The sequence below is a fragment of the Lepidochelys olivacea genome (assembly GCF_965140295.1).
Source record: "Lepidochelys olivacea isolate rLepOli2 genome assembly, chromosome: 22".
NCBI lineage: Eukaryota > Metazoa > Chordata > Testudines > Cheloniidae > Lepidochelys > Lepidochelys olivacea.
This window is the reverse complement of record NC_140432.1, coordinates 8,265,377-8,278,070: the sequence shown is the minus strand read 5'-3', so window position 1 is coordinate 8,278,070 and position 12,694 is coordinate 8,265,377. Positions and strand designations below refer to the sequence as shown.

The 12,694-nt window shown below is 44.4% G+C and overlaps 1 protein-coding gene across 1 annotated transcript in view; it reads right to left on the bottom strand.

The window, feature by feature from the left end:
- Positions 1–1,234: 1,234 nt before the first annotated feature.
- KCNJ5 (potassium inwardly rectifying channel subfamily J member 5) overlaps positions 1,235–12,694 on the bottom strand; it is a 45,113-nt gene continuing 33,653 nt past the window's right edge. Inside the window, exon 5 of the mRNA XM_084612029.1 lies at positions 1,235–2,210. Coding sequence (XP_084468155.1) covers positions 1,864–2,210 — 347 coding nt within the window. The 3' untranslated portion in view covers positions 1,235–1,863. The remainder of the gene's footprint in view (positions 2,211–12,694) is intronic.

Here is a 12,694-nt window from a genome sequence, read left to right as displayed (position 1 = left end):
TCCTTTGTCTAAAGAAACCGTAAGGAAAAACAGCACTGAAACATTTGTTTTAAAGAAAAGCAGAGAATTTTGCATACAGTGAAGCAGAATAACAAGGTCACCTTTGGCACCTCTCCACCCCTAACTGGAAACACTTGATGTTCAGCTTTCTGCTCATCACCCCAGAGATTATTTAAAACAGATTTGTGTATGTGTTTAATTTCTAAAGCCTCGTGAACACTGTTTCCTCTAAGTTGTGCGCGTGTATGCGCGAACACAGATCCTAAACCCCGCGCACACGGCAAAACACCGCGCACACAAAAATTTGCATAGAAGAAATTTTTTGCTCACACGGCCTGTCCAAAATTTGCATAGAAGAAATTTTTTGCTCACACGGCCTGTCAAAAATTAGAGGGAACATTGCTTGTGAACCAAATTCAGAGCTGTTGTAAGTGGATGCAATCCCAATGATTTCAGTTACATCGAAGCTGCTTCTTCAAGAGCTGAATTTCACCTAGTGATTACATATAAACCCAGAATCAATGCCAGGTGGGCACAGAAATACAGATTAAGGTTATGTCTACATGGCCCAGCAGTTCAGACTACGGGGGTGTGAATTGCAGCATGCACTAGCATGTTGTAACTCCCCTGTGTGAACACTGCGGGTGCGAACTAAAAGGTACCTAGTTTGCCTTAATGTCGCCATCTTTAAACAGGACTAAGTTAATGGAAACGAGGTACCTGTTAGTCTGTGCCCACAGCACCTACACAGGGGAGTTACAGCATAGCATGAGAACGTATGCTACAATTCACACCCCCTTTGTCTAAACCATGGAGCTGTGTAGACAGCCCCGAGTCTCCTCCTCCCCACCCCAATTGCTCACAGAAGCAACATGTGGCCAGATTCTATTCTGTTACCGTTGTGTAAATCTGGAATATCTCCACTGAAATTGATAAGCAAAAGGAATACATCTTAACTGGTAGCAGTAGTATGCTTTTATCCTCTAAATGGACCAGACTTTAGAGAGGGACCTGGAACTCATTGCCATGGATCAAAAGTGTGGATTGAACCTGGGACATACAGGTCCAAAAACCATTATCATGGGCAAGATCTAAACAGCCCATGATGACAAGCCATACACTGAGCAGCATGGCTGTCCAAAACAATTACACCAGAGATGGCACTGTACCAGTTTGGGAAGAAAGCCTCACCAGTAGGATGCACGTGATAAAGAGGCCACAACACAAAGCCAAGGTGAGAAATGCCTGATTTATCTCAGAAGAGAGACCCATCTGTTAGATGTTTCAGCCTGTCGGAAATGAATCATGGTGGACACAGTTCAGGAGGAAAACTCTAAAACACCATGTGCAATCACTAGGAAGCTGGATACAGGAGGGGATTTTTCTTTCCTCTCTTTTAATGTAGCAGTAATAATGTCTACAGTGCATTGACTTGTAAATTAAGTGAAGGTACGAAACTACATTCTTCTTACTGAGATGGGAGATTGTTAGCTTGTTTTATGTTTTCTCTTTTTAAATATCCCCTGAAAGGGAAATAATTTTGACCGACTAAGGAGTCTCTTCTAGAGCAATCTGTGGGGGAACGTCAACAGTAATAACATCTCTTATCTAGCATGTCTTATCCATAGACCTCAAAATGCTTTGAAAATGTGGATAAAGTACCATTACCCTAGTTTTACAGATGGGAGAAACTGAGGCACAGGGCTATGGAGTGACTTGTCCAAGGTCACCCAAAGGTGGGTAGCAGAGCTGGGAATAGAACCCATATCTCTTGACTGCCAGGCTAGTACCCTAACCACTGGATCCCACTGTTTCCCCAGTAGGGGCACATGTATTGTCTATTGTCCAGTACAGATCCACGTGTTATACAGACATATCTGCCTTCACCTCTCCTGCTGTTCCATTGGCTCCATTCACCCCAGCCACCTCCCTTCCTTCATCTTCCACTTCCTGTTCCTCTTTTGCTGTCTCTGCTTCCCTGCCACTGCTCAGGAGGGTGGCACTGGAGAGGTGGCGGAGGAGCCGGCCCTCTTGGAAAGATTCGGCCAGCTCCTTGGCACAGCACGTGGGGGTGTTGGTTTCGTAGGTGCTGTGAAAGCTGTTGTAGTCGACTTCGTAAAAGTCTTTCTCGAGGGTGAGGACGGGCGTGAAGCGGTGTCCCCATAGCACCTCCGTGTCCATGTAGGAGCTCCGGGCCTGGCAAGTCATCCCTGCGTCAGGAGAGGAGACAAAGACATATTAAATGCAAAGCTCTGTTGCGTGCCCATGCTATCCTGCTACTATTTACAAGTGCTTTGGTGGATTTCCATACCTGCTGGCTCTGGGACATGGAAAAGGTCTTCTCGTAACGAGCCTCAGAAGAGGCTGTAGCACAAAAAGCCGAGTATTCAAACACAGGGAACTGAACGGCCCCACTGCAGCTTCTGCAGACAGGTGGAATGTTTGCAGTCATGACCCTGGGACTTATGGGGGGCGGTGAGGTTTGATGGCACTAATTGTAGGCCAGAGTGGTTCTGGCATGGCCCCATACTAGATTCCCATCTCCCCTCACTGCTCTGCTGATGCAGGTCAGTCTTGACCTTCTGGCTAATCCAGTGCTGGGATCACACCATCTCTGCCAATACACCTCATCCCTGACCTGCCGTGTCCCCACTACTCCAGGCCTGAACTCCCCCCGGCTCTGCCAAAACACATCAGGCCTGGCTTATATAGCACCTTGTTAATCTAACTTCGGTTCCCCCGACTGTTCTGTTGAAGCCCTCCAGGTCAGACCTACACAGCCCCCTGCAATTCCAAGTGCTCCCTGATCTAACTCAGCTCACCTGCAGCAAAAGCTGCTCTGCCATTCCACTAAGGCACCTGCATGTGCTAGGCACTGAGGGCCCGGAGCTAACTATAGGAGCCTGAACCGAAGCCCACTTAAGGCAATGGGAGGACCTCCACTGAATGAGACTGAAATTTGTCCAGCTTGTTCTCAGCCCAAGGCCGAGTGCTTATTTTACATATTCATATATTTTGGGGAAGTTTGAGGAAAACCCTTTCAAGGGCAAAAATTCAGTCTTGGAATAAGTGAAATCACCTGCCTATTGCAAGGCTGAATTCTGTCCCAAATATTTGCCTTTTGTTTGGTTTACATGGGTCCCACTTCTGGAATTCATTCCAGGGAGATGTGGAAAGTTTGACCTCCCGACACTCTCATTGGTGCGTGAGAGAGAGGCCTGCCTGGAATGAGATCAAAACATCTATTCAATTCAATTCCAAGCCGACGCTCCCCGATCTCATTCTCACAACCCAAACGACATTACCATAAGACGAAGGCTGTGGTGGGGGGAAATGTTAGTGTCGGGGCATTTATGGTTTAGGGAGAAATATACCATATGTCCTCTAACACCTGGGCACAACAGGAGACAAACAAGTTGGGTTAGGAAATGTCCCCATCCTGTCGAGCTCAGGTGTGGGAAGACATAAGGTACCTCTTCTCCCACAGCTGAGAACAGCCTATCATTCCTATCATTCTCTCCTCTCACAGCCTCAAGGGTCCTTCTCCTTTGGAGGCGCCTGTGGAATTCACATTAACATGACTGAGCTGTGCCTGTCCATCAGGACCCCATCCGTTCTGTTTTCTTTGTGGGTATTCCCCGCTGGTTTTCTTTTCCTTCATCCATGGATTGGTTTCAGCCCCTGGGCTGGAATGCAGCCAGAGAGGAGCAAGGTCACTGGGTAGAATATACACTAAGTCCCTGTGCTGAAGGGTGGAACTGACTGCAAATGAGGGAGCTAGAGAGGTACCCACAACCACAGGGTTTAGCAGTGAGGGAGAAAGATTTGTACCTCCAGGCAGATAATATAGGCAGAGGGAGACTCAACTTGCTCCACAAACACAGGCATTTCCAGGGGGGTCTTCTCAGGGGATGCCCCATACCCTAGTCTACGGGAGCACCACCATGGCAGTAGTGATGTGAGTACCTCCTACCATGCAGGCTTAGGCTTTTATAATGGGACAACCTCTCCCCCACCCCCCACAGTAGCAGTAATGCTTGGTAACTTCCATTTGGGCCCCTCAAGGGCTGTGCAAACATTAGCTATTCCCTTTCCCTCCCAAGTAGCATTATGATCTGTGGAAACTGAGGCATGGAGAAGTGAAGTGAGTTTGCCAGACAGCAAGTCAATGGCAGAGCCAGGAAATGAAACTACGTTCCCTGGTTTCCAGATCTATACTTCAAAGACCATATGGCAACCACGGGGTCAGTCATGGACCTATACAACTGAAATTCTGACTGCAACAGGGCCTGCCTTTTCTGTATAAACTCTTAGGGTCCAATTCATTGCTGGTGTAATTCCACTGAATTCAGTCAGGTTAAAGCTTAGTTACATCAGGGACAAATTTGGCCAGTTTAAAAAAAAAAAAGAGAGAGAGAGCGATCTTAAACTGTCTCTGTGGCTGGCAATACCCAGCAGCGGGAAAACCTTAGCGGATCAGTGTAGAGGCTGGTTTCAGAGGTGCACCCTGATCTGCACAGTGGATACAGTTATGACAAAGATGCCTTCATTTTCTGCACACTGCACCTTTACATTTGAAATGTATCATAGGAACTTATGTGGTCCTAACTACCATATTATCTGAGCACCTCACAGTCTTTAATGTATTTATCTTCACAGTCCTCCTTGGCAGGAAAGAGGTGCAGTGTTACTATCATATAAGTGGGAAACTGTGGCACAGAGAGGCTAACTGACTTGCCAGAGGCCACAGAGGAAATCTGTGGTGGAGCCAAGAACTGAACCTGGGTCTCCCGAGCTAGTACTAGCCACTGGAATAGCCTTCCTTTGTAGTAACGGTGCCTGCCTGCACATTTTGTTTTCACAGCTGCTGTAACCTTTTAGAGAGCATGCACACACCTCCACCCTCTCTCCTGGAGAGTCACACACACAGCTCTTGCCTGGAGACTTTACTTTTGTTCTTTCTTGTTGCTTTCCTTAACCTAAAACAAAAGGCATTCAGGCCAGTAGGTGTATGGCTGCTCTTTGTGCTTGGGGGAAGAAATGTAACACTTTGGGCTGCAAAACAGGGCTGGAAATTTCTCACACAGTTCTTTTCAAGGAGATTTCCGGAATTACTTGCTTCCAGGCAGGAACAACAAGTACAGTGTTAGTCACAGCGTTCTGGCACTTCTGCTTCCTGAACTGCCAGGAACCAGGAAGTGCAGAGGCTGCTGTGAAAAATAAAATAAGGAAGGAGGAAAGTTATCCCAACTGTTCTGAGCTTTGAGGAGAGGGTCTGTTTGAGATCTGGGCAACCATTCAGGAACGGGGATACAGAACAGTCTGCAGATCTCTAGTAACAAGCTTCTTATGGGCAGGCCAACGAGTGCCCAGACATAGATGCTACGGCACTGCACCATCAGGATAGACAGTGCTTGACATTCATTCCCTTATGCCAGGTTGGCATACAAAAGCAGAAGACTTATGTAGAAGAGCAGAAGACTTATGTCAGGTCCTATCATGCTGCTGAGTACCCACCTGCTTTTCTCCAAGAGATGTGGGTCACTCCCCCGTCCCCACCCACCACCAGATAACACTAGCTTCTACCTACCCTCCTTATCCCTTAGTGAGAGGTTTTGTTGCAAGCCATTTTAAAACCTGGTGGGACATATTTGGGATGCAGGACTGGCTCAAAGATGCCTTTTACATATCTAGCGTCTCATGCTGGATTTTGATTTCAGTGGGAGTTAGGTACCTCAATACCCTTGACAATCTGGGCCTTAGAGGGCTAAAATTTGATCTAAAATGAGCAATGCTCCTCCTTGGACATAACTAGAATCCGCTAAGGTACCTAAATACTGCTGCTGAGCTGCTTAGTGCTCCAAATGCCCAGAAATGGTAGTGGGAGAAAGGGGCATTTTTCCCCCTCGCAGAATTAGGCCCTATCAGTGGATAAGCCATCTCCCAGCCTGGCTTTCCCACTGCTGACTAGATGCCAAGTATTCTATAATAAAATCTCAGCGCTCTTTGAATCATAGAAATGTAGGGCTTAAAGGACCTCAAGAGGTCATCTAGTCCAGCTCCCTGTGCTGAGCTCGGACAAAGTAAGCCTAGACCGTCCCTGGTAGGTGTTTGTCCAGCCTGTTCTTAAAATCTTCCAATGATGGGGATGCCATAGCCTTCCTTGGAAGCCTATTCCAGACCTTAGCTACCCTTATAGTTAGAAGGATTTTGCTAATATCTAACTTAAATCACGTGTGCTGCAGATGACTCCCATTGCTTCTTGTCCTGCCTTCAATGGACATAGGGAGGACAACGCTCAACTTCTTCTCCATAGCAGCCCTCACTGTATTTAAAGACTGTTCTCAGGTCCCCCACAACGTTCTTCTCTCAAGGCAAATCATGCTCAGTTTTTTTAACCTTTCCTCATAAGTAAGGTTTTATAAACCTTTGATCATTTTTGTTGCTCTCCCACGGACTCTCTCCCATTTGTCCACACCTTTCCTGAAGCATGGTGCCCAGAACTGGACACAGTGTCCCAGCTGAGGCCTCACCAATGCCGAGGAAAGCGGGACAATTGCCTCCCATGTCTTACATACAACACTATGTTAATAGATCCCAGAATATTAGCCTTTTTTGCAACTGCATCACATTGTTGACTCATATTCAAATTGTGATCCACCATAACCCCCAGATCCTTTTCAGCAGTACAACCACCTAGCCAGTTATTCCCCATTTTGTAGTTGTGCATTTGATTTTTCCTTCCTAAGTGAAGTACTGTGCACTTGTCTTTACTGAATTTTGTCTTGTTGAATTCAGACCAATTCTCCAATTTGTCAAGATTGTTTTAAATTCTAATCCTGTCCTCCAAAGTGCTTGTAACCCCTCCCAGCTTGGTTTTATAAGCATACTCTCCATTCCCATTATCCAAGTCATTAATGAAAATATTGAATAGTACCAGACCCAGGACTGACCTCTGTGAGACACCCCTTGATACGTCTTCCTAGTTTGACCATGGATAACTGCTCTTTGAGTATGATCTTTTAACCAGTTGTGCACCCACCTGTCATCTAGACTACATTTCCCTAGTTTGCTTATGATCAGATCAGAAGGGAGTTCCCCTCTTACCACCAGAGAGAGTCAGCCTCAGACATATAAAAGGAACTCCTGCCTTGCAATCAAGGTCTTGGAATAGCTCCTTTACTTGGGGGAATACCTTACCCTGATCCTGAGCTCCACAGAAACAATCACATTTATGTCCTGCTGTAAGTATTCAATTAAGACAGGAACAATGGAAACCAGTCATTGACCAAGGACTGCATACGGCCGGCTTCCTGCAGTAGCTGCTTTTTGTAACCCCCGGTGTGAACAGAGCCAGCACAATAAAACAACTTGCAATCACTCCATAATCTCATTCAGATATTCTTTTTTTTTTATTTGCACATGTGCATCGGAATTTAATTGCATGGGGACCGACTGCCTGGCAACCTCTACACCGCACAGCAAACAACAGCATTGTCCCGACTGCAAGTTCCCTTAAGTGCTGCTCTCCAACCCGGCTAATTAATGGCCCTAGCTAATTATTGCCTCCAGCTGAAAGAAGATAACAGTGGAGGTGCTGAAAACAATAAGCCTTATTTTCATTAACAGAATGGGGTGCAGCTGCTTTCCGCTCTCACACAATGTGTCCTCGTCCCTGTGCGTGCCGAACATTCAGAATCCGCAATAGGATTCTGAATGTTCAGCACTCTGCAATAGGCAGCGTAGCTCGCTGGACCAGTCTCTTTCCAATTCTGCAGTGGTTATTAGTAGAAATCAGCAGGCTTTATCTGTAATAAAAGACCTAAACCTTCACTGGCATGATTACCCACAATGCACTGTGTTCACCTAAGACAAGGTCCACAGCCGTTTTGCCATTGTTGTACATCACCTCTAAAGTGTCACTGCTTTCTAAGTAGATACGCCATAGCCCCCAGTACAGTTACTTGAAGCACTTGCTCTTGGGAGATTTCAAAAGGCCTTTTGAGCATGCAGAGGAATTGTGGGAGGTGTCAAACTTCCAGAATTCCTCGGGGGAAAAATCCCAGAAGGCCATTGGTGCTGACATAGTTTCTTAGCCCTTTTCTCAAAATGGAGGGTAATTATGAACTTTTGGATTTAAGAAGTTTCTCGTAAAGCTTTGAGAAAGTAATTTTTTTGCCCTTTTTTATTTTTATTTTGAGCATTTTGTGACCCAGAAATTTCATTTCAATGAGAAAACTTTAATGAAAAAAAAAGCTTTGATCAAATGCATGAAAGATTCAAAATGCGGGAAAATCCATTTTCATCTGGAATAAGTTTCAGAAAAAAATACTTTCTAATCTTATTTATTTTTCTGGAACATATGACCATAGTTTCCATGGAAATGGTTCACAAATGGTCCTATTTTAAAATGAAAGAAAAGTATGCTTAATTTTTAACTGGAAAGTCAGTCGATTTTAGAAAATTTGAAATGAAATGGAAAAACCTCAACTTTCAGATTTTTCACATGTAAGCTTTGGATCTTTTGCCTCTCTGCAGTCACCAGCTTGAGTTTCAGTGCAAATAAAATTGAAAGTAAGTTGAAACCTGAATAAATTTTGCATAAAACTGGGCCCAGATGCATCACCTTTACAAAGAGGCTGTGCTCTGTCTCAGGCTTGTAGCAAAGCTAGAAGCCAGAAGAATATTCCTCAGTTTCAAGTTTTGTAATAAAACTTTCACGGAGGTTTAAATTTTTAAGTGCACTGTACTGCAATTCAATCCTCAGAGGTGAAGTTTTAGTCTATTGGGCTGGAGTCTGACTTCAGAGTATTAATGTCAGGAGTCAAGAATGTTCCTGCTTGGGGCAGCCATACATGCTTTGTTTTATAAACTGCTGGATTTCTGGTTTCCAATAAATGAATGAAGACAGGTTTCTTTTATTACATTCAAAAGCAGGGAAAGTCACAGAGAAGCAATTGGTGTGTAAAATAGGTGTCAGGGAACTGTACCAAGAAGACACTTTCTTGACATCAAAATCAGTCAGAATCAAGCTGATCACACTATTTCAAAGATGGGAGAATGTTAATATGCAGAGAAGAAAGGGAATCTTGATGTCCCCCTCAGAAAGAAGTCTGTTTTTTCCCACTAGGTACTCAATGGGAGCTGCAGACTTCAGAACCTTTCACTGATTGCAATGCCACTGATTATGCAGCTAAAATAGAAGCCTCTGGCTCTGTTACATTGCTAAGAAAAGAAAAATTCTTCAGGAGATTGCACATGAGTGACAGGCTTTTATATAATTATTAGGTCACAGTTCAAATCTAGCCCCATTCAGCAACAGCCTATGTTGCTACTATCTCATGGGCATTAGGTTGGCTACGGATTAGTTGATGGTCTTAGTCTAGCTGTTGGAGGACACAGATGCCTGTATCAAACATACCATCACAGCTAGCAACCTTGTAGGCAATTTCATTACAGAGGACAAATATTGAATGAATCATGGAGAATTAACTAGCAGTACCCTAGATTAAGAAGTTTAATTTAAAGCACATCAGCAGGATGATAGTAGGGAAAACTTTCACTACTGCCACCTGGCTAGACCTGTTCAGTGGATATAAACATCCAGCCTCTAGGGCTGTCAAACCAACATTTTTCACCAGCATAAAATTAACTTTTTTTATTTAAATGCCATAGAGCTGAGTGTGACGTTCCCCTCTGGTGTTATCTGGACCGGTGATCTGCTAGGTCACTCCATTCCTTGACTGTGGGAGCCAGCCTTACCCTGCTGTGTCATGAGAACCCCCACTCCTGGGCTGTTCATGCACAGCCTCTGGCATGTAAGCTGCTCCTTGGATTGTGCAACTGAATGACACTAGCTAATATCTCCGGTCCCAGACACAACCCTAGGAACCTCCGTCTTGCAGTGTCCAGTTATGCCTGTTGCAAGCTGCAAGCTTATATAAATTCGTCAATTTAACAAAGAAATTGATATGTACCAAGCTTGTTATGCCAAGGGGAGCCTCTGACACACTTCAAACCAAACATATTGCTTCAGATAGAATAAACAAACAAATTTATTAATTATAAAGATAGATTTTAAGTGATTATAAGTCAAAGCATAACAAGTCAGGTTTGGTCAAATGAAATAAAAGCAAAACACATTCTAAGATGATCTTAACACTTTCAATGCCCTTACAAACTTAGATTCTTCTCACCACAGGCTGGCTGGTTGCTCTTCAGCCAGGCTCTCCCCTTTGATCAGCGCTTCAGTCGCTTGCTGTGGTGTCTCTAGATGTAGGTGGAAGAGAGAGGAAGAGCAAGGCAAACATCTCTTTCTTTTATTATGGTCTTTCTTCCCTCTTGGCTTCCCCCCCCACTTCAGAGTCAAGTGAGCATTACCTCATTGCAGTTCCAAACTGACCAAAGGAAGTGGGGGTGACTCCCTCAAGAGTCCAGCAGATTCTTTTGTTGCTGCCTAGGCCAGCGTCCTTTGTTTCCATGAGGCTGGGCTGGGTTTGTCCCATACATGTCCTGATGAGGTGTGAATTGCGTCTCAGCTCTTGGAGAGTTTTTGCCTGGGTTTATTTTAAGCCATGAGGACACATTTTCAGCCTCATAACTACATACATGAAATTATAACCTATAACTTACTATAACATAACTGTAACAACAATGCTCAGTGCATCACGAGCCTTCCAAAGACACCCGACATGAAAAATTTTGCATTGTATACCACACAATCATTTTACAAGGATGAACATGGGGGTGCTGGGTGTTCCCCCGAGGTACAGAGCATCACACTGAGCTCTAAAATGTTATCTGCTGTCACATGGATGCTAATTCTACGCTTGCGATACTAGATGGGCTCTTTTTACAATGAAGACCCAGGCATTACTGGTAATTCCTGCCCCCCCCCCCCCCGCACACATGCTGAATGAATTTCCCAGCTATGTCCATTCCTCTCTTTTTCCTGTACAGCGAATTAATGACAAAGTCTTTTTCCACATATGCAGAGTGAAACTCACCCCTGATCAGAGGGCTAGCGCAAGGCCAATGTGCCACTTAAGTCCTCAGAGGTGAATTTCACCTACAAAGCATGGAGAAAGAAGATAGTGTTGAAATGGACACTGATGACTAGCTAGGGTGGCAGGGAATAGTTATCAATATTTAAAATCCTATTATTCTAATTAAGAAATACACGTCCTTAAATTAGCGTCAAAGATGCTGAAGTATTGCTCAAATGGTTGTGGAAAGTGCTGGGCCATTTACACTAATTAGTCCAAGGAACACCCTGGCCTATGACAAAACCAATATTGTTCCTCTGACTTCAAAAGGAATATTAGAAGGTGGGAGCATGGTCCCCCAATTATTTCTGCGCATCTTCGGAGGAGGAGGACACGTCCATACTTGATTCGCTTTGATTTTCATGCCAGAGGGGAAGACTGAAATTTTAATTTTTCTGAATGTTCTCCAGGCGTGGGAATGCTCCTGGGTGTTGGAAAGTCAAAAGAGGTAAGGGTCTAATGTAGGCAATGAAATGGAATATGCAAAAAAGTTTAAAGAGATAGCAAACTTGGCAAACTAAACAGGTTATAAAGAAAGAGAGAGAGAGAGAGAGAGAGAGAGACCACATTCACTTCTTTATATTATGACTCCACTTTATTTAATTGCTCTACTATGTCATTTAATCTATAATTTCTTGCCTTGTTATGTTTCAGGAAGCGGTTGCACAAGGTTGACATATCTCCTCTAAGATCAGACCCTTGGATTTGTCAGAGGAACAAATGAACTGAAATTTCAATGGCACTGACATGTGTTGCTCTGTGAGAGAGCGAGGATGGGCTAGGGGTTAGGTGAGAGACCTGGGTTTAATCCTCTGCTCTGTCACAGATGTCACTTCCATGACCCTGTAAATCACATAGGCCCAGATTGTCAACATTTATTTAGGTACCTTACTCCCATTGAAATCAATGGAAGTTAGGTGCCTAAATACCTTTGCGGATCTGGGCCTTAGGCTCTCAGTTCCCCATCTGTAAAAGGGGGTTCATGATACTATCCTACCTCCTAGTGGTATTGGATGTATTTTAAAGATGGGGAGATGCTCAGATACTATGGTAAAGGGAGCCCTATAAGCACTGTTAGGCATGTTAGTGATGATGAGGATGTAGTAGTCAGGCCTGTATATTTGCCTGAGATAGAATTTTGGGTCTTGTTTGCCCATTTAATTTTTAATATTTTTATATTCTTATTAATAGGTGTGAACAAAGAACAAAGACACTGTGTGTTGCTTCTGCCCAGCCAGATGGGTTTGTTAGTATGAGAAAAGATAAGAGACAGAACTCAAGTGTTGCTGGTTTTGGTGGGAGTTTAATATATGACTGCCTTGACTCCTATCTTGAGCCAAGGTCAGGAGGGGCGAGGGGATGCGGGGGGAAGGTATAAGAAACACTAAAAGCCAAAGAAAGGCCTGTCCCTGACTGAAGCACAACATCACTCCTTACCCCTCCCATGGGATACAAAAGAGGTGGTACCGAAGCCCCCTGACTCACAACCTTCCAAAACGGAACATGACCATAAATTGTAAGGGGCGGGGTCCAGGGTGGGCACGACAGGTATAATTATGCCTGCTAAGGAGGTGGGAACTGGAACACTGGGAAAAAAGGCTCTGGGGCACTATGGATATGCTTGCTTGAAACTAACTTGAATAAACATC